At 48.0% G+C, this 24,634-nt stretch overlaps 1 protein-coding gene across 2 annotated transcripts; it reads left to right on the plus strand.

Annotated features, from left to right (window-relative positions):
- The first annotated feature begins 1,152 nt into the window (after positions 1-1,152).
- On the plus strand, positions 1,153-23,608 carry LOC124476323 (filamin-C-like). Of its 2 annotated transcripts, XM_047033406.1 has the most exons (47): positions 1,153-1,952; positions 4,104-4,352; positions 6,077-6,174; positions 6,983-7,133; positions 7,313-7,431; positions 7,518-7,595; positions 7,709-7,871; positions 8,061-8,261; positions 8,418-8,540; positions 9,284-9,421; positions 9,607-9,733; positions 9,833-9,969; positions 10,094-10,287; positions 10,379-10,492; positions 10,590-10,733; positions 10,826-10,949; positions 11,120-11,280; positions 11,369-11,459; positions 11,593-11,762; positions 11,860-11,977; positions 12,138-12,400; positions 12,582-13,179; positions 13,362-13,535; positions 14,373-14,535; positions 14,789-15,117; positions 15,352-15,475; positions 15,576-15,732; positions 15,841-16,030; positions 16,252-16,275; positions 16,388-16,632; positions 16,739-16,838; positions 17,068-17,208; positions 17,358-17,486; positions 17,575-17,748; positions 17,966-18,130; positions 18,337-18,540; positions 18,851-19,003; positions 19,127-19,249; positions 19,399-19,641; positions 19,897-20,166; positions 20,345-20,482; positions 20,631-20,746; positions 21,329-21,461; positions 21,554-21,730; positions 21,940-22,158; positions 22,635-22,841; positions 22,935-23,608. In XM_047033406.1, exons 1-47 carry the CDS (start codon positions 1,574-1,576, stop codon positions 23,120-23,122), a joined length of 8,226 nt encoding a protein of 2,741 aa, XP_046889362.1. In that variant the 5' UTR covers positions 1,153-1,573; the 3' UTR covers positions 23,123-23,608. The 2 variants fall into 2 exon arrangements, with proteins under 2 accessions (XP_046889362.1, XP_046889363.1); XM_047033407.1 differs by lacking the exon at positions 8,418-8,540.
- Positions 23,609-24,634: the final 1,026 nt, after the last annotated feature.

The raw sequence follows: 24,634 nt of genomic DNA on the forward strand, positions 1-24,634 counted from the left end.
CACATATATATGACCATTACACAAACCCCAAAATCATATTGCCATTCAGGTCTGTGTAAAACAATAGTTGGTTTGAGCTCTCTGTTAGCTACGAAAGAGGGGATCCCAATCTGTGACCAGTCAGGGGTCCTAGTATAGCGGGCCTTGTACATGTGTCACAGTTATTCTTATCCTCAAGTAGCTTGTCAAGGGTAGTGATGGAGTCTAATGTTACTCTCTAGTCTAGTCACCGAGTGCTGAGTCACAACATCAGAACCTCAAGGACATCCCCAGCAGCTAAAAACACAAAACATACAATCAAGTGAATGAAATCAATTATTTGTATATTTAACTACACCTTTACCATACTTTTATTGTTGGTCTACCGCTCACATAAATTAATTTGTGTTTTACTTTTTGGATTTGTCTGATTATAATTTCTGGATTTTAGTTTTGACATGGAGTAGAATATGCTTCAGACAACATTAGGCAGACATCAAGGACATTTTATAGGTTTCTCTGTAGCCTACTCAATAGAGGTTCACCGCTGAGATCACCGTTGAGATCACTTAATTTAAATTGTTACAGTTTGCTGAGTGGCACTTGAAATATCATCATGGGCTAGTGTTGACCTCTGCAAATACATTTTTCACACAAAAGTGGCACATTTTGTAACCCTACGTAATGCCATTGCTTGATGGGATCAACTACCAAACTTACATCATGTTGCATGCAGTCTCTTTCCATCTACCAATCAGTAGGCCTAAAACTAAATTACATTCTAAATAGCATTGAATTGTGAGTCAAAATCACCTAAACCCATGGCCTTAGTTTAAAGTTCGAACCCACATAGGCTAATGTAGCTTGTTATACCCGGGTCATTTTCTTTTCTTAGCTCAATTCTTTAACCACTTACGAGCTATAAACATGACACACTTTAAAACGAACGAGCAGTGACACCCCCTACCACCCAAATTGGAGCGACTAAAAATACAGCGCTCTGTCACAACTGTTGCGCCACTTGGGGTCTGTCCAATCGTTGTCCCATCATCTGGCTCGACCAATCCCGACCCTCACAGTTATCCCCATGGATTAGAAAATCGTCTATGATTGTACTTATGACCTGGTAATATGACGGGTGTGACGCGGCCCATGGTCTTTTATAAACCCCACACTTGCCCCTCACACCATTCAAGTTGAACAAGCTCTCGTATTCGGCTCAACCAAAGAGTGCGTAAAACTACTCCGCTTACCTGACACGCTCCATTTGGCAAAAAGGACTTCCTTTTCTGAGCCTTCTATTAAGACGCAGCGACTACATTTGAAAAGTCATTGTCAATTAAAAACAAGAACCAGCTGCCTTGCGAACAGTAAACCGGACAATTTCATTCATCATTGTCTTGACAGAAGCGGTTTCTTCACAAGTGCTTCCGAAAAGTCTGTTGAATTTTTTTTTTTGCAACTTCTTTTCACCTGAACTTTTCGCAGCGAGCACGCGCTTGACATTGATCTGTTAAACTTTACCGCGTTGCCGACACATAATTTCACACATAGGTCTTACTGCGGTATAAAAACAGACGGGGATAACGCAACCATGACGAGCAATAACACATACTACGACGACCAGCATCCACCACAGTACCACCAGGGCACTGATTTCGGGGAAGAAGAAGAGGACGAGATGCCAGCCACGGAGAAGGACCTTGCCGAGGACGCGCCATGGAAGAAGATCCAACAGAACACCTTCACCAGGTGGTGCAACGAGCACTTAAAGTGTATCAACAAGGGTGTCAACGACCTCCAAAAGGATCTAGGTGACGGGCTCAAGCTCATTGGGCTCCTTGAGGTTTTGAGCCAAAAGAAGATGTACCGAAAACACCATATCAGACCCAACTTCAGACAGATGAAATTGGAAAATGTGTCTGTGGCGCTGGAATTTCTGGACAGAGAACATATCAAACTAGTCTCAATTGGTAAGTAAACTCTGATGAAATGTTGCAATTGTTTATCCTCTTGGGGTGAAGGAAAAGAGAGCAGAGAAGGCCATGCATGAGAGATCATGGCCTTGGCCATCATACTGTAGGATGAGGTGGAAGATGGAGATAACTGTAGTGTATATATAAAAAAGAACCAGATAAAATAAGTTACTACTTTACATGGACCATCATATATTTTATGTTCTATGTTATAAACGTAAGTAACATAAAATGAAGTATTCATTAAGAGTGACTACATGAATACTTTAATGATTGGTTGACAGCTGCCAACTGTTTCATAAAAGCTTTGTGTATGCTGAATGGGGATACCTGACACTGAACATCAAAAACCACATGTTGCAGCGGGTTTGCTGGATGTTGAGACTAGATATTCACACCACTGTAATGTTAGAGTAGTTCTGTGTACTTGGCTGTCAGCGCTCACTCATCCACAAATATATGTTTCACAATGGCTGAGGAAGCCACAGTGGACTGGAACCATCACTCTGGAAACTCATACAGCAGAGATAGACACTGAGATCACCAGCCCAAGGCAGGACCAAGGCCACGTTGGGCTCCAATCAATCTGCCATATTTTACTCAAATGACAACAGTGAGAAAGCCAGGGCTGGAAATTCGGTAGGGTTGTGCTAATGAGAATGTCACACACAGAATTATGTGAGATGGTGAACACACACACACACCTCTCCACACCTTATTATCACACTTGCTGAGAGGGTCAGGAGTAGCAAGGCCAGGCTTATACTGTTTGTTGACAGCCAGTATCTCTGCCCCCCAGTTACCTTGCAGTGGTTAGAAATGTTTCTGCATCACAGATGAAGTTTTATTATCTATCCAAGGGTCACTTATAACGTTTTTAGTTTTACCTGTAATTGAGTAGCAAGTATTTTCTTCCAAATATGTATTTAAGACTGGAGAGAACTTAATAAAACTCTGACAGTGTTGGCCTTCTGGTCTAGTGACTGATGGCTCTCCCACACAGTCGGGTGAAATTCTTGGTGGGACTGAGGCTTTGAGCGTGGGGCTGTGAAAGACAGACCCCCCCCGCCCCCCAGGGGAGCGAGGCGCATGTGTCTGATGACGACAGGGGGGATTCTCTCTGAGGGCGACCATCCACCTCAGGAATGTCCCGGCAACTCGTTGAGTGTGGCTGCACAGAGGTCGTAGGTCAAAATTCACAGACCCCCTCCTTAAAAGAACAAGTGTGTGTGTGGTGTGTGTGTACTTCTTTCTCTATTTGCGACACTGTGGACACACACAGCATCAGACAGGTTTGACAGAAAGAGGACATGATAACAGAAACTCTGACTTTCATCTACCAACACCTCACTTTAAACATGGCTGCACCACCGCCTTGGTTAAGCACAAACTATTTTCCTTAGTCGACTGTTGGCAGCATGAATTCATTCTATGAAGCTTTGGGGGTCTCCACGGTCACACATATCAGGGTGTAACCAGATACAAGCTTGTTCTCTTTGGGGAGTCCACATGACTGTCTGTGCTCAAGGGCTGCCATGGCAGGTTCAGAACCACACCATGCCATATCATCCCAGCTGCCCACGCCAGTCAAACTGCCCTCATCAAACACTGTCCAATGCTGAAGGTCACCATACATGAGAGAGAAAATAGATTAAACAACTCATATGGCTACAGTATAGACATTTTATCCTGATGTGTAAAATGAATAGTATGTATAGTAGGATCACACACCTAAGTATGGGGGGTTGAGGGGTTAACAAAATAAGCAATGGATACTTTAATGATAGACCTACCTCAGTCCTTGCCATAACTTTACCAGGGCTACTTAACTGTCCTAGCTTGTTTGATTGATCTTAGTAACAGTTCTAATAGTCACCATTTCAAACCCAAGTGTAATTACTTCAGGAGGGATGACCCTTCCACATGTCCTCAGCTGTTGCTGTCCCGGTTCCTATTATGACTATATGGAATGTCAGGGACGTCCACCCTGACACCTGTGGATGTGGTGGGGTGTTGGTGGGGTGCTCACAAATGGTGCTCATTTGTGAAAAAAGTCCTACACCTGCCCTGCCCCTTGAGTTGATTGACTTCCACAAACTGTAAATTACCCTCCTCCATCTCTCGGACTGTTCCTTTACGTCTCCACAGACAGCAAAGCCATCGTGGACGGGAACCTGAAGCTGATCCTGGGCCTCATCTGGACCCTGATCCTCCACTACTCCATCTCCATGCCCATGTGGGAGGATGAGGACGATGAGGAGGCCAAGAAGCTGACCCCCAAGCAGCGTCTGCTGGGCTGGATCCAGAACAAGGTGCCCCAGCTGCCCATCCACAACTTCCACCGTGACTGGAGGGATGGCAAGGCCCTGGGAGCCCTGGTGGATAACTGCGCCCCTGGTAAGAGCTGTGTTTGGATCTGCTGAGTGGATAATTGTCTTTTAGTTTCCTCTGAGGGGAAAAGCGCTGATTAGTGGTCAGCTTTTTTGATCATTTGACTGAGGTAATGGGATGTCCCCTTGTGCCATGGTTAGGTCGTACCCTTTCTAATATAACTTGTGAGTCAGGGACAGCCATGAGTCATCTAAGGTAATGATCTGCTCACTTGTTGTAAGAATCCCTCCACTCATTCCTCCATCTCTCCACACGTTTAAATGAGTCTACACTCATTAATGCACACACAGGGACACACATACATGCAAGCACATGGGCACACAATAAGACAAGGTGGACGTGTAATTTCACTCTCCCCAGAGGGTCGGTGGGCCTGAGGCCTGCACAGGAGGTCCCTGCCAGCTGTCTGATGTTGACTGAAGCTCTCCCTCTCTCTCTCTCTCTCTCTCTCTCTCTCTCTCTCTCTCTCTCTCTCTCTCTCGCTCTCTCTCTTTCTATGTCTCTCTCTCTCTCTCTCTCTCTCTCTCTCTCTCTCTCTCTCTCTCTCTCTCTCTCTCTCTCTCTCTCTCTCTCTCTCTCTCTTTCTATGTCTCTCTCTCTCTCTTTCTCTCTCTGGCCCAGAGGTCCAAGCTAGCTCTAGTGTTTATAGCCTTGCCACACAACACCCCAAATTTGGGCACAATTCCTGTTCATCTGTCTAGGGGGGATGTTTGGCAGGCCCTCAAAAAGCAGGCGGAGGGGACACACGCATTGGATTGCAGCTTCATAAGGATTTGTTGGCTTATAACACTCCCAGTTTGACCAGAGTGGTGATCTGAGCTAGATTCGAGTCTCCTCTGAGATTTGTCTTTCTGAGACAACAGGGTACAGTGCCGGACAACGTGGCTGACTGTGTTTATGCGAGAACGGTGTGTGACGTGAGGCAGCTTTCAAACACGTTGCTACAGATCTGGCCATACAAGGCCCTGTTCCTCTCCCTCGTCTCTCGCTAAGAGCTCATGCCATTAAGGAAAGGAAAGTGATAAATTGTACCCCTGAAATTCTCTGCTTGTAAACATCTAACTGCTGTTTTTCATAGGGTCTGAGTTGGTTTAGGCAGGCTTTTTCTAAGCTTTACCTTTGAAACCATCGCTGTTAGGTGAGAAACATTTCTTCCAAACTTCCCAACGTTACCCCACCCAACAATTGAAGTTGAAATTGGCAATACAATTAGATCATGAAACCATTATGAATCACAACACTATCCAACAGATAATGGTATGCGTTGGTTGAATACAGCTCTTACCCTTGAATACCACGTCAGTATTAACGAGATCACAGTCTCCTGGGAAGTCCAGGCTCTTTGAGACAGTGAACTCACTACGTCTGACGCTAATCCAATTACAGCTTAAGCACACGCATCTTAGCTTCCACTCTTGCAACAGTGTCCGTGGGTAAAAGTGACAGAGCGTGTGCTGCTCTAAGAGTTGCTGAAGAAAGAGTTTGTGCCGTGATGACTAGCTCAAAACACTGGAGCAGAGCTCTGTAGGCAATTTTTTTTTTTAAAGCAAGGTTGTAGGCGAAGGTGTTCTATTAGACACCTGTGAAGGCTGAATAGACTGCCAGGTCAAGCGGTAAAACACTGTGTTTCTTGAGTTATGTTAGCGGTGAGAATGGATGGGATTTTTGTCACTACTCCAATTACATTCTCAAATTGTTATCGTGTCTCACGTCTCATTCCCTTCCTACAGGTCTTTGCCCAGACTGGGCTGAGTGGGACCCTAACCAGCCTGTGGAGAATGCCAGAGAGGCCATGCAGCAAGCTGATGACTGGCTGGGCGTACCTCAGGTAAGACAAATGGACGGATGTATAGACATAAACAGATATGCAAGCAGCCAGTCAGTCAGGCAGTCAGGAAGGAAGGAAGGAAGGAAGGAAGGAAGGAAGGAAGGAAGGCAGGCAGGCAGGCAGGCAGGCAGGCAGGCAGGCAGGCAGGCAGGCAGGCAGGCAGGCAGGCAGGCAAGCAGGCACTGTATTGAGCAGGCTTTTACTGTTTTATATTGTTGCAACATTAAAGAAGATATAGGTGTGACATCCAAGCACGTTTTCACAGCTGCAGTGAGATACAAAAATGTAAAGTTGCCTGTGTTTACATAACTGATGCTGCAAATGGCACTGTGAATTACCTCACTAGCGTCTAAAACTTCAATCTCCAAACTCTTTGCTATTTCAACGGCTTTTTACTTGTTTCATGTAGACAGTGTGTGTATAGATATAGCCTCCATAAAGACATGGTGTAGGTGTGTGTCATGACTTCCCAGGGTTCTGAGGAGTGAGGTCTGTGGGCTGTTAAGGAGGTGTGGGAGAGGTTTGGCTCATGGCTAAATCCTCTGGCTAGCTTATTGAGGGCACAGTCCTTAACCCTGCTGTCCTGAGGTTAAATTTAGCCTGGCAGGACAAGAGCTTTACACCACTGTGCAATAGACAAACAAACATGGATGTGTTGAGACACAGAGTTGAAGCACTGGAAGGATAGAGGAAAATGTCTTTAAAGCTTGTTTATGTTCTTAAACAGACACCGTTTTTGTCACTCACTCACTCTTTCCTCCTAAATATTATACAAAAATGATGTTTTTTGGATCTTCTGGTTCCCTAGGTGATTGCCCCTGAGGAGATAGTGGACCCAGACGTGGATGAACACTCAGTGATGACCTACTTGTCCCAGTTCCCCAAGGCTAAGCTTAAGCCTGGTGCTCCCATCAAGGCCAAGCAGCTGTTCCCTGACAAGGCCAAGGCCTATGGACCAGGTGGGTACTAGGAAGCCATAGATGACCAGAGACACTGTAGACCTTTGAATGAAGGACAATATTTGACCTGCACAATTGTCTTTTTATTATTTTTTCCAAAAGTATTTATTATATTTATAGTGCTCGTTTCAAACTTTAAAACACACTGTTGACGTGCCGAGACTGAAATGTTTTCCCAGGTATTGAGCCTCATGGGAACATGGTGTTGAAGCCTGCTGTGTTCACGGTGGAGACGCTGGAGGCAGGCCAGGCTGAAGTCCTGGTGTACGTGGAGGATCCTGAGGGACACAAGGAGGAGGTGGGACAACACACACAGCACTGTCACAACAACTGCTGATGCCTAGCCTACGGTGTTATTCACCGTGTTTCTCTGTGCCCTCCCAGGCTAAAGTTGTCTTCAACAAAGACAAAAACAGAACCTACACTGTCACCTATGTTCCCAAAGTGGAGGGCGTCCACATGGTAAATACAACAACACAACTGATGTTTATGTGTCTCTACAATGATTCTAAAACAATGATAGAAGTGGCTTTCGGCTGAAATGATCACCAAGACTTTTTAATCTACCCTCCCAGGTGAAAGTGCTCTTTGCCGGACAAGATATAGACAAGAGCCCCTACAAGGTGAATGTGGCCAAGGCCATGGGTGACTCCAATAAGGTGCAGGCCAGGGGCCCAGGTCTCGAGCCCACTGGCAACGTGGCCAACAAGCCCACCTACTTTGACATCTATACTGCAGGTAACCATGGGAGAAAATCACATCACAAGGTGCACAGCAACAGTCCTTAATTGTATCTGCTCTCAGATAAAAGACGGATTTAGAAATCCCAAGGATTTACCTAAATAAACCAAAAACACTGTGCATGGTTCTTTGTGAAATAGAATTGTGAAGCAACAACATTCCATTCTGTTTCCTGTTTCTGACCAGGTGCTGGCAATGGTGATGTCAGTGTAATCATCGTGGACCCTGAGGGGAAGAAAGACACAGTGGAACTCATTCTGGAGGACAAGGGGGACAGCATTTTCCGTTGCACCTATCGGCCCATGCTGGAGGGGCCCCACACCATCCATGTCCTATTTGCAGGCCAGGAGATCCCCAAGAGCCCATTCAAAGTCAACATAGAAGAGGGTGAGCTAGCTGTTCCAAATCACTGCTGTTGACATGGTGACAATTACATTGTGATCTATTCCTCTCAGTCCACAGTTATCCTTCTTCACTTACCCCCGGGGCCCATCAACAGGTTCCAGTCATATACTTAAAACCCTTCCTGTCTGTCGTTCCTAGCTCCGCCCACTGCTCCTCCCACCACCACCACACTCCCAGTTCAGATAGGCTCAAACTTGGTGCGCCCACCCACAGGAGAGAAGGGCAGGAAGGGGGCGGTTCCCCCCAAAGCTGGCCGGCCAAGTTAGTATGGACCGCTGGGTGGAGCCTGAGCCCTGTTTGCGCTGACATGCTCGCCAGGCCACACCCCCTTTTAAGTCCCGCCCAGCAGATGTTCTTGCTTCCTGTGATTGGGGGAGCTCTGCATTCTCTGGGGGCTCCAATATGTGCTGTGCTTGTCCGCCCTACGGCTTGCAGCTTTATGGGGTCAAGAGATGCCCAAAACAATATCAATGTGAATGGCCAGAATGGATATAGAGATAAGCCCCATTTGGTTTCAATTTGTTTCTAGCCATGGGGGTTGTTGCGTGTTTTCAAAGATTACATTGGGAATGTGTTTGTTTTTAAAAAATTTGGTTGGTTTCTCTGTGGAATTGTGCATTTGCTGCAATTGTCTGTGAGAAAATGGTCTTGGAAAATGATTTTGCAGACAGTTCAGTCTATGTTCAACAGTCGAATTTGTGCCTGCAGTCAACGTTTCTGTCTGAAATGTTGTCAGATAGCGCCTAAATGCAGCTTTTTCTTATTGTGCCTCATACATGCTTCTTTCAGAGTGTATACTGCATTTAGCTTCATGTTTTTCTTATGTCTGTGTAATACAAGTTCCATTTTGTTTGTTGTTTGGGTTGTTTATTTTGTAAATTCCATAGAAATGGACAAGGCAAATAGAGCATCATGTCTCTGCTACTAACACTGCCCTAACCTAGCTTGTCAGCCAATGTGTCAGCCAAAGTTAACCCTTGGTTCGACCCCCTCTCCCTCTCCAGCCATCAATGCCAACGCCTGCAGGGCCACAGGGAGAGGCCTGCAGCCTAAGGGCGTGAGGGTGATGGAGGTGGCTGACTTCAAGGTTCTCACCAAGGGAGCCGGCAGTGGAGAGCTTAAGGTCTCAGTAAAGGGCCCAAGTAAGTTACCCCCTCTCTCTCTCTATGTCTCTCTATGTCTCTCTATGTCTCTCTCTGTCTCTCTCTCTTTCTCTCTCTCTCTCTCTCTATGTCTCTCTCTCTCTCTATGTCTCTTTTCCATTGTGTCATCTAGATTCTAGAAGACACAGAGCATATTGACCCTTGCTGCTCCTGTGTGCTCCTAGGTGGGGCAGAGGAGCCGGTGAAAGTACGTGATGCTGGAGACGGGGTGTACGAGTGCGACTACTTCCCCATACAGCCTGGCAAATACACCGTCAGCATCACCTGGGGAGGACAGCCTATCCCACGCAGGTGAGACCCCACTCCTCCTCAGCCGCCACTACAATGGAACGTACAGTACACTATTACCAGTAGCTGAGAATGAATGACCTGTGTGTGTGTGTGTTGCAGTCCCTTTGAGGTGGAGGTGAGCAAGGAAGCCGGGACACAGAAGGTGCGAGCGTGGGGTCCAGGGCTGGTCACAGGCATGGTGGGAAAGTCAGCTGACTTTGTGGTGGAGGCCATCGGCACTGAAGTGGGAACTCTGGGTATGTGAGAAAAATCAGGACATGGCTGGTTACATAACATTAGCCTAACCGATACTGTTAGCATGTCTGCTATGTTTGGTATAGCAGAGGTGGAAAACGATTCCCGTTGTCCATCTCTTTCCAGGCTTTTCCATCGAAGGCCCATCCCAGGCTAAGATCGAGTGTGACGACAAGGGCGACGGCTCCTGCGATGTGCGCTATTGGCCCACGGAGGCTGGCGACTACGCCGTTCATGTCGTCTGTGACGACGAAGATATTAAGGACAGCCCCTTCATGGCCCACATCCTCCCCGCAGCCAATGACGTCTTCCCTGAGAAGGTACGCGCTATACGTTTCATTCACAGATGGTTTTATGACACATATTAAACATACCAAAACATTCAAATGTACTTCTTTATTCCTGTGGCAGGTGAAGGCCTTTGGTCCAGGGCTGGAGCCTACTGGAGTCATTGTGAACAAACCAACTGAGTTCACCATCGATGCTAGTCAAGCTGGGAAAGGCCAACTCAAAATCTATGCCCAGGTACTGAGAGAGAAAACACATCTTACCCACAGTACATAATGCTGGTCATGTAATTGATGGAGGTGGTTAGTGTTGACATGATTTTGTGTTCATCCAGGATGCAGAGGGCTGTGTCATTGACATTAAGATCACCGACAAGGGCAATGGCGTTTTCTTGTGTGTGTACATTCCCACCAAGCCTATGAAACACACCATCATTATCACCTGGGGAGAGGTTAACGTGCCCAAAAGCCCCTTCAGAGTAAGACTCATGGCCGTTCTCTCACAAACTCACACACACACGGCATTACAACTAGGATTTAGTTGTCTCAAGCTCTGAATGTGTCCCTGTAGGTGCTTGTGGGTGAGGGCTGCTTCCCAGACAAGGTTAAGGTCTATGGGCCTGGAGTGGAGAAGACTGGATTGAAGGCCAACGAGCCCACCTACTTTACTGTGGACTGCAGCGAGGCCGGGCAAGGTGTGTGTGAGAGTGTGTCTGTGGGGGGAAAGTAGGACAGAAAGAGTAGAACGGTGAAGGGTGTATGCAAGCTTTAGGCGGCTGAGTTATATACACAATCAGAAATCCAATATCCTCGCACATTTACCGAAGTACATTTCCCAATGTTCCCCTGTGACATCTGTTTCTAGGTGACATCAGTATTGGCATTAAATGTGCCCCTGGCGTAGTGGGTCCTTCTGAGGCGGACATCGACTTTGACATCATCAAGAATGACAATGACACATTCACGGTCAAGTACACTCCCCCCGGAGCAGGCCGCTATACCATCATGGTGCTGTTTGCTGAACAGGTACTGTAGGACTCCATTACCCACATTCCTTTGAGATGGAAAAAGATGTTCTGTATTCCTAAACGACCAATTTTGTGTGATTTTGTAGGAAATTCCCATCAGTCCATTCAAGGTGAAGGTGGATCCTTCTCATGATGCAGGCAAGGTGAGGGCTGAGGGTCCTGGACTCAACAAGACAGGTGAGGGCTCAAACAACAATGCTCCACACAAATAACAGTTTTCAACCTTAAAAGATATTTTTGAAATTGCATAAAATCAAAGAGAAATGTAAAAGAGGAAGCCAAAACAGTTTGTTCTTGTTGTGTTGGACAGGTGTGGAGGTGGGCACCCCCACCCACTTCACCATCTACGCCAAGGGAGCGGGCAAGGCCAAGCCTGAAGTGCACTTCACTTCCACGGCCCAGGGAGAGGCAGTCCGAGACTTTGAGATCATAGACAACCACGACTACTCCTACACTGTCAAGTACACCGCTCTGCAGCAGGTGAGCCTCTCGCTACCTTGACCAGACCGTTCTGAAAGTTTGGTATCCATTCCATTTTGTTTTAACAAAAAGGTCTCGTCTTCCTTCCTTCTCTCAGGGTAACATGAGCATCTCAGTCACTCATGGAGGAGATCCCATTCCCAAGAGCCCTTTCAACATCACCGTGGCCCCTCCTTTGGACCTGGGGAAGGTCAAAGTGGAAGGACTAGACACCAGTAAGCTCTCAAGGAGACTAAACTCGAAAGTAGAAAACAAAGGAGTCTAGAAACTGCAAAAAACAATCACATTGAACTGTTTATTTGATCATGTAGTATTAAATATGTGATGTTTAGGAAAGTTGGTGGACGAGTGACAGAAATACTGTGCGTTTAACAGAGGTGGAAGTTGGCAAAGACCAGGAGTTCACTGTCAACACCCAGGGGGCTGGTGGACTGGGCAACGTGGGCGTGATGATGACCTCCCCCTCCGGCCGACCAATCCCCTGCAAGCTGGAATCGGACAAGGCCAATGGCATTCACGGCGTTAAATACATCCCCCCGGAGGAGGGGTCCTACAAGGTGGATGTCAGCTATGACAGCAACCCTGTCTTGGGAAGCCCCTTCGGTTTGGAAGGCGTCATGCCAGCTGACCCATCAAAGGTAATCATCCATTCATCATCCACGGTCCATCAGTATTCTGAATGTCATGACAGGAAAGGAAAACTGGGTCATATTATTTGCTCCTTCAAGATGCAAAAGATCTTCAGTGAAACAAAATCACATTCTAAATTCTTCAAAGGACAGTAAAAAGCACACTTACTGACTTATTTGCTTCTCTCAGGTTCGTGCCTATGGTCCCGGCCTGCAGGGTGGCATTGTGGGTAAACCAGCACCCTTCGCCATCGACACCAAAGGAGCCGGCGCAGGCGGGCTGGGCCTGACTGTGGAGGGTCCGTGTGAGGCCAAAATCGAGTGCCAGGACAATGGAGACGGCACATGCTCCGTGGTCTATCTGCCCAGCGAGGCGGGCGAGTATGCCATCAACATCCTGTACGGAGAGCAGCACATTCCAGGCTCTCCCTTCAAGGCGGCAGTGCGTCCAGCTTTCGACCCCAGCAAGGTGACGGCCAGCGGGCCAGGGCTGGAGAAGGCCAAGGCTGGGGAACCCGCTACCTTCACCGTGGACTGCACAAGTGCCGGAGAGGCTGAGCTCACTATTGAGGTGGTGTCTGAGTCTGGGGCTCAGGTGGAGGTCCACATCCAGAAGATCTCAGAGGGACACTTCTCCGTCACCTACAGCCCTGCCTTCCACGGCACACACACCATCACCATCAAGTACGGCGGCCACATGGTCCCCAAGTTCCCTTCTGTCATCCACGTGGAACCAGCTGTAGACACCAGTGGAGTGCAGGTCTATGGTCCAGGAGTGGAGCCCAAGGGTAAGAGCCCCATATATATGTATTTTTGTCAAAGTAAATAACCATAGAAACCATTTATTAACCATTTAAAAAATATCAGCTCATTCAGAGGCTATTGCTCAAACCAAATTGTTGCCAATTCTTAGAACATAACTACAGTGTCTGAACATGTATTTTCTTGTTTATGTATCCTTTGTGTTCAGGAGTCCTCAGAGAAGTCACCACCCATTTCATCGTGGACACTCGCACCCTGAGCAAGACCGGGGGGCACCAAGTCAAGGCCCGCATCATCAACCCCTCAGGCACCAACACGGACGCCCATATCACAGACAAGGGAGATGGAACCTACCGGGTGGAATACACCGCCTTTGAAGATGGTAGGATCAAATAAAAGGCACAAAAACTTAATCAGGCAGATTTTTCTTAGCTCAGCAAGTTTGCAGCAGTAGAAGGTAGTCATTTGTAGAAGGCTTACAGTTGTGAGAGGAATCCCTTGATTACATATATATTTTTGAAATTATACAGTGCATGGCAAAAGAATGAAAATGGTCACAGACAAAGTCTCTTTAGAAAGACGGTTTAAGGCTGAGAGACAGAGAGACATAACCAACAGGTGGCCCGAGAGCCAATTCATTTGGGAAGCTAGACTGAGTGTGAGAGAGCCGCAGAGAGAGCGATAATGAGAACGTTCGAGATAGAGGGAGGCATATAAATACAGAATGATGCTGTGTTGCAGCGATCCAAGGGCTTAGAGAAGGGAGGCAGAGAGGGCCTTTTATAAATAGACGGTGCTCTGGAACAGCATCTCTTAAACAGGCAGGTATGTGTGCTCCCATAAAGGAGTACAAGGGGGGGGATAACCGTTAGTATTAATAGAACCCCCCCCCAGCACAAAGCTGTGAGATCAGAGCCATGCTCTCTCCAACATCACACATGTTCTAATATTACACTTCTGGAACTGGGAGCTGCATGAAGAGAGCCACACAGCTCAGTCAGGAGACGGTTGTAACAGAATAACAAATGACAGACAGATGTCTGTGTGCGTGCCTGTCTTTATGCACGCGAGAAACGCCACAGGACTCGTCAAAACCTTCTAGATAAACAAACTGAAAGGGAGCATGGCTTGAACCTTGATAAAGTAACACAAAACCGTATGTTGAAAAAGTATTGCTGGAAGAGTTATGTGAGGTTTATGCTGGTTCTGTGTGGTTCAGGTATGCATCTGATCGAGATCCTGTATGACGATGTGGCTGTCCCCAAGAGTCCCTTCAGGGTGTCAGTGGTAGAAGGGTGTGACCCCACTCGTGTGCGGGCCTACGGACCCGGCCTGGAGGGAGGACTCGTCAACAAATCCAACTGCTTCACTGTGGAGACAAGGTTAGAACACACTGTCCATAACCACAGACCAAATTAAATTAAAGAGGCCTGGTTTATCTGACCCATAAAATTCGTATTAAATCAAGGGAAAGGAAACGTAATAAACCTTGAAATTGCAGCGAAGCCAGGGCTAAATATATTTCTGGGAATCCTCTCAGTAAAGAGGTACAAGACCTTCCTGTTTAGCGTGAAGTATATAGGTCATTAAAAAGAATGGGGGGGATTGAAGCGTGTGACCGGTGTGTGTGTGCAGGGGTGCTGGTACTGGAGGTCTGGGTCTGACCATCGAGGGGGCCTCTGAGGCCAAGATGTCCTGTAAGGACAACAAAGACGGCAGCTGCAGTGTGGAATACGTCCCCTTCACCCCCGGCGACTATGACGTCAACATTAACTTCGGAGGCCACCCCATCCCGGGCAGCCCCTTCCGTGTGCCTGTGAATGACGTGGTGGACCCCAGCAAAGTGAAGTGTTCAGGACCCGGCTTGGGGACCGGGGTGAGAGCCCATGTCCCTCAGACTTTCACAGTAGACAGCGCCCTAGCAGGGAAGGCCTCGCTGGAGGTGCAGCTCTACGGACCCTCAGGTGAGTCTGAAGGCTTCACTCTCACACACATACACACACACATACACACACACATACACTAATACAGAATTGACTCAAGTACTGTAATTAGTGAACAATTGAAGTGGATGAGGAGTTGGTATACTGTGTCCCTGTTAAAAGCTAGCTGGGGAAACTCCCTGTTCCCTTCAGTACTGCATACACACATCCCACAAATACACAGAGACTTATTGGAATGTTCTTGGTGTTCCACAGGTTCCGCTGAGCCAGTTGGTGTCAAGAACAACGGGGACGGAACACACACAGTCCACTACACCCCGGCCCAGGACGGCCCCTACACCGTGTCTGTCAAATACGCCCAGCAAGAGGTCCCCCACAGGTCAGATCCCAAGCCCTCTCCAACCCACAACAACAACCACCACCACTTTTCTGTGGTTGTTCGAATGTTCAATACGTCACGGTTCTTTTTCCGTCCGCAGTCCTTTCAAGGTGAGGTCTTTGCCAGGCCATGATGCCAGTAAGGTGCGAGCCAGCGGCCCTGGTCTTGACACCTCAGGTGTGCTTGCCAGTCTGCCTGTGGAGTTCACCATTGATGCCCGCGATGCTGGCGAGGGGCTACTCACTGTGCAGATACTGGTGTGTTGGTCTTTCAATCCAACTTAGTGTCATGATAGAACTCTAGCCATCCGAGTTATCGACCCATATAGCTGACTCATGTCCGCATGTGGATCTTTCTCTTTCTAGGACCCAGAGGGCAAGCCCAAGAAGGCCACCATCCAGGACAACAGAGATGGCACCTACACTGTGTCTTACGTGCCGGACTCCACAGGCCCGTACACCATCACTATCAAGTACGGAGGAGATGAAATCCCTTACTCTCCCTACCGCATCCAGTCCCTGCCCACCGGCGATGCCAGCAAGTGTCTGCTCACAGGTATACAATCTGCTTCTCAACGTGCTGGATCATTTATATAAGCATACCCCCCCCCCCCCCCCGAGTTCAAATTGTTCTTTCCGATGGTGCTCCCTTAACATTAATCATCCCACCCCACCTCCCTTCCCACCATTAACTTTGGACACTGCTTACAGCAATTTAATTTAAAAGGGATTTTTTTTTTTCAAGAGGGTACTGATGTCTGTGGTTTTTCTTTGCAGTTTCCATTGGAGGACATGGAGTGGGTGAGTAACTGTGAATTTGCTTATAATTGTGGCTAGTTTAAAACTAGAATTAAAATACTACCATGATAAGACTTCTCTAAGCTCCTCTCGCTACCCTTCATTGTCTAAGCAGCAGGTCTTGGACCAAACATTCAGACTTCAGAGGACACTGTCATCACTGTGGATGCAAAGGCTGCTGGAAAGGGCAAGGTGACCTGTAAGGTCATGACCCCAGAGGGAGCGGAGATGGACATGGATGTGGTGGAGAATCCTGATGGAACTTTCGACATCTACTACACGGCTCCTGAACCGGGGAAATACGTCATCACCATTCGGTTCGGGGGACAGCACATTCCCAAGAGCCCCTTCCATGTTGTGGTGAGAACTGGGGGTCACTGCTGCCTGATGTACTAATGCACAGTGTAGCCACTTGCATACTATACATGTCAGTATACTGACTGTATTTTCCTCTCCCTTCCTGTAGGCCACCAAAGAGCCTGTTGCCCCCAGAGACAGCATGGACCCCATGTTCCGACCTCTTAACCTGGTTATCCCCTTCACTGTGCAGCAGGGAGAGATCACAGGTAGGACACACACACACACAAAGCCATGCATCAGCACACACACACACATAATCAAACGCAAGCACACAAGCACAGGGAAACGTAAGTGCATACACGCACACAAGCCCCCCCCAAAAATTACAGACACACAAGCACACACACACAAGCACACACACACAAGTGCTCACACGCGACCACACAAACACTTTGATTGACAGGCCCAGTCATATGCTGCGGTTATGGGTTGCAGGTGAGGTGCGGATGCCCTCGGGGAAGGTAGCCCGCCCCCACATCACCGACAACAAGGATGGAACCATCGCTGTGAAGTTCATGCCCACAGAGAAGGGCCTGCATGAGATGGACATTAAATATGAAGGCAACCACATCCCAGGTATGGAAAACCTATTTCTGTAAATCTTTCCACTGCCCGATTTACTTAGCAATGTGAAGGTTTCTGGTGTTTGGAGAGTCAAAGCCATAATACTTGACAAAATGGAACACTCAATAGTCTTTTTCTTAATATAACTTATCCCCATACAGGAAGCCCTCTCCAGTTCTACGTAGATACCATGAACACTGGTCTTGTGACCGCCTACGGTCCAGGGTTGTGCCATGGCACGGTCAACAAGCAGGCCTCCTTTACTGTCATCACCAGGAACGCCGGAGAAGGTAACCAAGGAACTACTATTATAAAAGAACCTCAGAACCTCACTATACTCTTTTAATATTCAACAAACAAACAACCCTGGCCCTCTAGGTGGTCTGTCCCTGGCAGTCGAGGGTCCCTCCAAGGCTGAGATCACATGTAAGGACAACAAAGACGGCACCTGCACTGTGTCCTACCTGCCCACTGCTCCTGGGGACTACAACGTCATCGTCAAGTTCGATAACAAACACATCCCAGGCAGCCCCTTCACCGCCAAGATTACTGGTGATTTGAACACGACAGAACACATACTATTTTTGCAGTATTGCAGTGTTCCTAATATATAGCCAATATATAAGGGATGATTTATTTCCTTCTCTGCTGTCTTTTCTCTCTCTCTCTCTCTCTCTCTCTCTCTCTCTCTCTCTCTCTCTCTCTCTCTCTCTCTCTCTCTCTCTCTCTCTCCCCTGCGCTCTCTCTCCTCCGTCTCTCTCGCCCTCAGGCGATGACTCCATCACCAGGACGTCTCAGCTCAACGTGGGCTCGGCAGCGGACGTGTCGCTGAAGATTACAGAGTCTGACCTGAGCTCTCTGACAGCCAGCATCAGAGCTCCCTCGGGTAACGAGGAGCCTTGCCTGCTCAAGAGACTGCCCAACAGACACATTGGTAAGGAACCAGCCCTGCTGAGGGACAAGCACAGCCCACAGCTGGAAGCTTTTTGCTACCCTAATATTAGACCCTGTAAAAACACCACCATGTTTTCTTTTGTGGTCTTATTTTATGGCACAAACTTTGACGAACGATATACGATCAGATTCAATTCCTAACACTTTTTCTTGAAAGTAATGTCCTGTTTTTGTTCCCCTCCACAGGTATCTCCTTTACTCCTAAGGAGGTCGGTGAGCATGAGGTGAGCGTGAGGAAGAATGGCAAGCATGTGACCAACAGCCCCTTCAAGATCATTGTTGGCCAATCAGAGATCGGGGAGGCTAGCAGGGTCAAGGCCTTTGGAAAAGGGCTGGTAGAAGCCCACACCTTCGAAATGGCTGAATTCTTTGTGGACACAAGAAATGCAGGTAAACACCTGGAGCTTCTTCCAAGGCCTCAACATTGTTTAGAATCTGTATAACACAGGTTCATTCTGAACAAGGAAACTCTTAGGACATGGCAAGCAAGAGCCTCGTAGAAGGCATATTACTGTAACTGATTCAGTTGTTTAAAAGAGTCACAAATAACGAATAAAGGGAATAAAGGGAAGCTTCCAGACCCAGAGTTGAATGCGGAGACATGTCAGTTTCCATCAACAAATGACCTTGTCCATTAAACCTCAATGTCTTCATCTAACATTATCTCTCTTATTTTTTCCTCTATCTTTCCCTCCCCCAGGCTATGGAGGCTTAGGATTGTCGATTGAGGGTCTGAGTAAAGTTGACATTAACTGCGAGGATATGGAGGATGGGACATGCAGGGTGACCTACTGTCCTACTGAACCTGGAAACTATACCATCAACATCAAGTTTGCCGACAAGCATATCCCTGGTCAGAATCTCAATACAACTCTTCATATTATGTAACATACTGAACAACTTTCCCCCCCAATTTTTTTTTGTGGTTTAAATGATGGTCTTCCCTGATTGGTTACTGCACCCATCCCACCTACAGGAAGTCCTTTCGCAGTGAAGGTGACAGGAGAAGGAAGAATAAAGGAGAGCATCACCAGGAAACGACAGGCCTCTTCTATTGCCTCTGTGGGCAGCGCCTGTGGCCTCAACCTCAAAATCCCAGGTCAGCACCGCAGTGTAGTCAAGCGTGGTCACAAACAAAGGTCAAGGTGGTCCAACCACCGCTGGTTTTGCTTCATAAAAGTCCATCATTTCTCACACCCAATGGCGACTGAACCACATCTTCTAAAGCTACTTTGGTGCCCCCCACAGGAAACTGGTTCCAGATGGTGTCGGCCCAGGAACGACTGACTCGCACCTTCACACGCAGCAGCCACACGTACACGCGCACCGAGCGCACGGAGATCAGCAAGATGCGCGGCGGAGAGACCAAGAGGGAGGTGCGTGTGGAGGAGAGCACCCAGATGGGAGGGAGCCCCTTCAGGGACGTGTTTGGAGAATTCCTCAACAGAGAGAGTATCAGCAGCTTTGGTGGAATACCTCAAAAGAAAGAGGGTAAGGACGAACCCCTGCCCCGCCTGGCCCCCCTGCCCCGCCTACCCTCATCCCCCCCGCACACACTTTGTCGTTTACATTCACTTCACGATAAACACAAAACATGCTTTCACCTTGCCCAACACAAGACTTCCCAAATGTTACACTTTGAGAGTTGAAGTTTGAATTGAAGTGTATCCTACACACAAAACACTTCACACCTCCTCACAACCCGTTCCCCCCCCCCCCCCCCCCCCCCATTGCCCCCCCTCACAGTTGAGAGCGGCACTCAGGCTATGACAGCCCAGGTGACCAGCCCCGGTGGCAAGACCGTGGATGCGGACATCATGGACGGGGGGGACAGCACCTACAGCGTGCGTTTCATCCCTCAGGAGATGGGTCCCCACACCGTCAACGTCAAGTACAGCGGCCAGCACGTCCCCGGGAGCCCCTTCCAGTTCACCGTGGGGCCCCTCGGCGAGGGGGGGTCCCACAGGGTCCGTGCCGGAGGCACCGGCCTGGAGAGAGGCGTGGCGGGAGCACCAAGTATGTGGACACCTTTCTCACCTGTCTCTTTCATATCCATTTGAACTTACCGTCAATGGCTCATACGTGTTCACACATGCTGAACGATACAAAAGCTGCTGAGCTGTGCAAAAGACGTTTGAATGAGAGCTTCTTTTATTTGTTAGTCTCTAATCCATGTGTCTTTTTTTCGCCGTAGCTGAGTTCAGCATCTGGACCAGAGAGGCTGGGGCCGGAGGGCTGTCCATCGCTGTAGAGGGGCCCAGCAAGGCTGAGATCTCCTTTGAAGACAGGAAGGATGGATCCTGTGGAGTGTCTTACATAGTGCAGGAACCAGGTGAGACACAACAGGAGTTCTGGAATCGGCATACGCGTTGTATTTCGAGTGACAGTGTGAAACTTGACTATATTTGTTGGCACATTTTGTTTAATATCCGAGAAGGCTGTTTTGAAACTCCAGAGTGACAGGACGTTTGTTTATCCAGGTGACTATGAGGTGTCGATCAAGTTCAACAACGAGCACATCCCAGACAGCCCCTTCATCGTACCCATCGCCACGTTGTCAGACGATGCAAGCCGACTCACAGTGACAAGCTTGCAGGTAGGAAAGCACACAAGCAAACACGCATGCAGACGTTATTGCCAAACTTAGAATGACCTGAGATGCGGGTGTACAATGTAACAGTATTCTTGGTGGTGAGTGTCTTATGATTTGACTCGCCGTTTGTGGTGTAACTTGATTCTGCTGTGTTGTCGAGCCGTAACCAGGGTTGGCTCGAGATGTTGTGTTATGGAGAGTGATGAGGATTAACTGTTCCCTCTCTGCTATAGGGCCTCATCTAAGGTTAAGCCATCAATGACTGTAGTTAGCTAGTTGTTGTATGCTAATCGCTAATGTCTGTGTGATGCTCATTGAATAGCTGAGGTATTCCCTGGCAGGACAGTCTGCAGGACAGTGTCCGGAACAGATCATAAACACCATGACCAGGTCACTTTGACCTTTTCGCTCTGTCCAAGAACTGTCTTGAAAATATGTCTCCCTCCCTCCTCTTGTCTATTTTCATACTCCAGAGTCACCCACCTTGTGTTGACCCTTTATTGGTATACCCTGTCTTGGTGGTAGATGGAGGTACGGTCAAACACAGACACACACTTGACCCCTTCCACATCTTCCCTCTCACAGGAGAAAGATCTGAAGGTGAACCAGGAGGCCTCCTTTGCCGTGCAGCGTAACGGGGCGAGGGGCGTGGTTGACGCCAAGGTCCTCACCCCCTCTGGCTCTGCTGAGGAGTGCTACGTGACTGAGCTGGATAGCGGTATGCCCCCTCACACACACACACACACATCGTCATCCCATCTTTTGCAGCGGAGCTAAATATAATATCCATACCAACCTATTTATCCCCAGACAAGAATGCAATCCGCTTCATTCCACGGGAGAATGGCGTCCACTCCATCGATGTCAAGTTCAACGGTTGCCACATCCCTGGCAGCCCGTTCAACGTGCGTGTGGGGGCCCCGGGACAGGCTGGGGACCCCGGCATGGTGACGGCTTTCGGTCCAGGCTTGGAGGGAGGTTCCACAGGTACATGGTGACATTACTCTTGTCTCACTCTCTCTATAAAAAAAACAAACACATTCTGCCATTCTGCTGGACCTTTCTTGAGTGACATTCCCTCACGGTGTGTAACAGGCTATAATGCTTACTGCATCACATGCACACATGACCCAGGTGACTGGACAGTGGTCCCTTTACCATGCGGTTTGTCTTTCTGTCTCGCTTTTTCACTCCAGGTGCACCGTCTGAGTTTGTGGTCAACACTTGTAATGCGGGTTCGGGCGCTCTGTCCGTCAACATCGACGGGCCCTCTAAAGTCAAGATGGACTGCCAGGAGTGTCCTGAGGGCTATAAGATCACTTACACGCCCATGGCGCCCGGCAACTATCTAATCACCATCAAATATGGAGGGCCACAGCACATAGTGGGCAGCCCATTCAAAGCTAAAGTAACAGGTACGTTGGGTTGATCAACATAAAAAGGATGTGTTACAAAACAAGCTCTGCTGAGAGATCAATTCTGAGATGAGTGACGAAACCAGCAACGTCGCTAGAGCTTATGTAATATCATCTGTAACATGAAAATGTTGCATAAGCCGTCATAGGCATTGACTGCTGTTCTCTGCTGAAGGCAATTCCCATCTTCTTACCATAAGACGTTTTACAGGCCGTGTTTTCCTGACATGCATTTTGAATTGTGTGATTGAAATAGATGAGGAACAGGGCCTACGGGCTGGGCTCTTAGTAGTGCGTAAAAGAAGGGTCTCCAAAGAGCCCTAGATGGCCTCCATGGTGTTCTGTTCTAGTATGTGAGCCAGTACCAAGGAGGCTCGGCTTATATAATGCCTCGTGAGAAGTGACTGCATCGCTTTTCATAACATGTCTGTCTGTTTCTCTCTCTCTTTCTCTCACTCTCTCTCTATCCCTCTCAGGTACTCGTCTATCAGGCGGACACAGCCTTCACGAGACGTCATCTGTGCTTGTGGAGACCGTCACCAAGACCTCCAAACTGGCCGGGGCGTACAGCACCACATCCAAGCTAAGCTCCGATGCCAGCAAGGTCTTGTGCCGAGGGGCGGGGCTTACGAAGGCTCTGCTAGGGCAGAAGAATAACTTCAATGTGGATTGCAGCAAAGCAGGTGAGAAGGACGCCTGGAAACACAGTCAGCACATACACTGTATGTAAAGCATATACATAGACCAACCCCGGCTGTCCCTTCCCCCTCTTCCAGGTACCAACATGCTGATGGTGGGAGTCCATGGTCCAAGGGCCCCCTGTGAGGAAGTCTATGTCAAACACATGGGCAACAAATTGTACAACGTCACCTACAGCGTCAAGGACAAGGGAAGCTACACTGTCATCATCAAGTGGGGGGACGACAACGTCCCCGGAAGCCCCTTCAAGGTGGCTGTGCCCTGAACAGATTCCTCTGCCTGCCTCCACCACTCAAACTCCCACACACACACAAATACACACACACACCGATATAACTCCCCCCCCCCCTCCCCCCCGCTCTGCTCCAGCTGCTCAGCACTCCTAAGTGGACTTTGACTGTAGACCCCCCTTTCACCTAACATGCACAAAAAAATGCACAAATACTCCTTATCTTTTCGTGCCAAAGAACTGTGTTAAACCTGAGTGTTCAGAGCAAGCCTGAGGATATAGTGTGGGGTAAAAAGTGTTTCAAGGCCTGGTCAAAGTATTTGAATTGGTCCAAGACCCTCCCTGTTTTGTAGCAATAAATGGCTTAATGTGTGAATGTTAAAAAAGAGACTGCAATTAAACAGTATTAAAGTGTGATATGATATGGTTTTGTATGCTAAAATAAAACAGAAAATGAATTTTGTTATATTAACCAATTTTTGGTAAGTCTTTGCAGACCTAATAAAGATTTGATTGCTAACTTGCCAGAAAATGAGTGGATGTTTTTTTATATTATAGGTTTATGATAAACCTATCCTACAGAATGCAGTCAATGTTGCCAACATCACGTCAAAGACACAGAGTTTTAAACAACCAAAATATGTTGTGTTGCTTCCACAAAGGATGAATTTGAGGTTAAACATTTTGATTTTCAACACCAGGATCATTAACAGATTACTGTACTCATGGTCAATATACAGTGAAGTTCTGTCAATTATACATATAAAATACATTCAAAAGAAAGGTGGTCCACTCGTTCCAGCACACCTGTAGTTACCACGGTAATACTGACATTCTAAACTCCACACTACATGAGAGATCCACAAGATGGAAGTATCACCTCACGCACTCCGATGCTTGCCTATCCCCGAATAACACGGCATAACTAAGCTTCCTCTCCTCTTAGTAGAGATTAACCGCAGCCTATTTCCTTGCAGGGGGTCTAAAGAGGCAACGCCAAAACAGGTTTATTCCTATTGTGTCTATAATTAAACCTGCTCAGAGCCCACGGTGCGTGTTGTGTTCAACAAGCGGGTGTAGATTCAGTGTCTGTTTGGTGAGAGGCACAACTCTACCAGACAAGGGTTGATTAGACTCACCCATGGTGCTCTGCTTGGTGTGTGTGTTTGTGTGTTTGTGTGTTTGTGTGCGTGCGTGTGAGAGTGTTTGTGTGTGCGTGTGAATGTGTGAATGCATTCAGTCCATCTCTCCATGGTATCTGCCTGGTTCAGTGACACCAGCTCTGGTTGCCCAGTGAGTCAGCCAGCCTCCACCACCATTCTTCACAGAGAGGAGTCCATAATTAGGTGGTAATTATCTCTGGTTGCTTCTGTGACAGGCTGCTTGAGGTTCGAGTAGAACCGAGCTGCACACAAAGAACGGTTTGTGGTTTGCACCTTCGGACCATCTGGCTTGAGGGGCTGGTGCTGCCTACTGAGTCTGACCAGACTGGGCCCACCCACGTCAGCCTGTCCCTTTCCCACCGGACTGGGACAGAGGCGTCTGTCC

The sequence above is a fragment of the Hypomesus transpacificus genome, chromosome 14 (assembly GCF_021917145.1).
Source record: "Hypomesus transpacificus isolate Combined female chromosome 14, fHypTra1, whole genome shotgun sequence".
NCBI classification, from domain to species: domain Eukaryota; kingdom Metazoa; phylum Chordata; class Actinopteri; order Osmeriformes; family Osmeridae; genus Hypomesus; species Hypomesus transpacificus.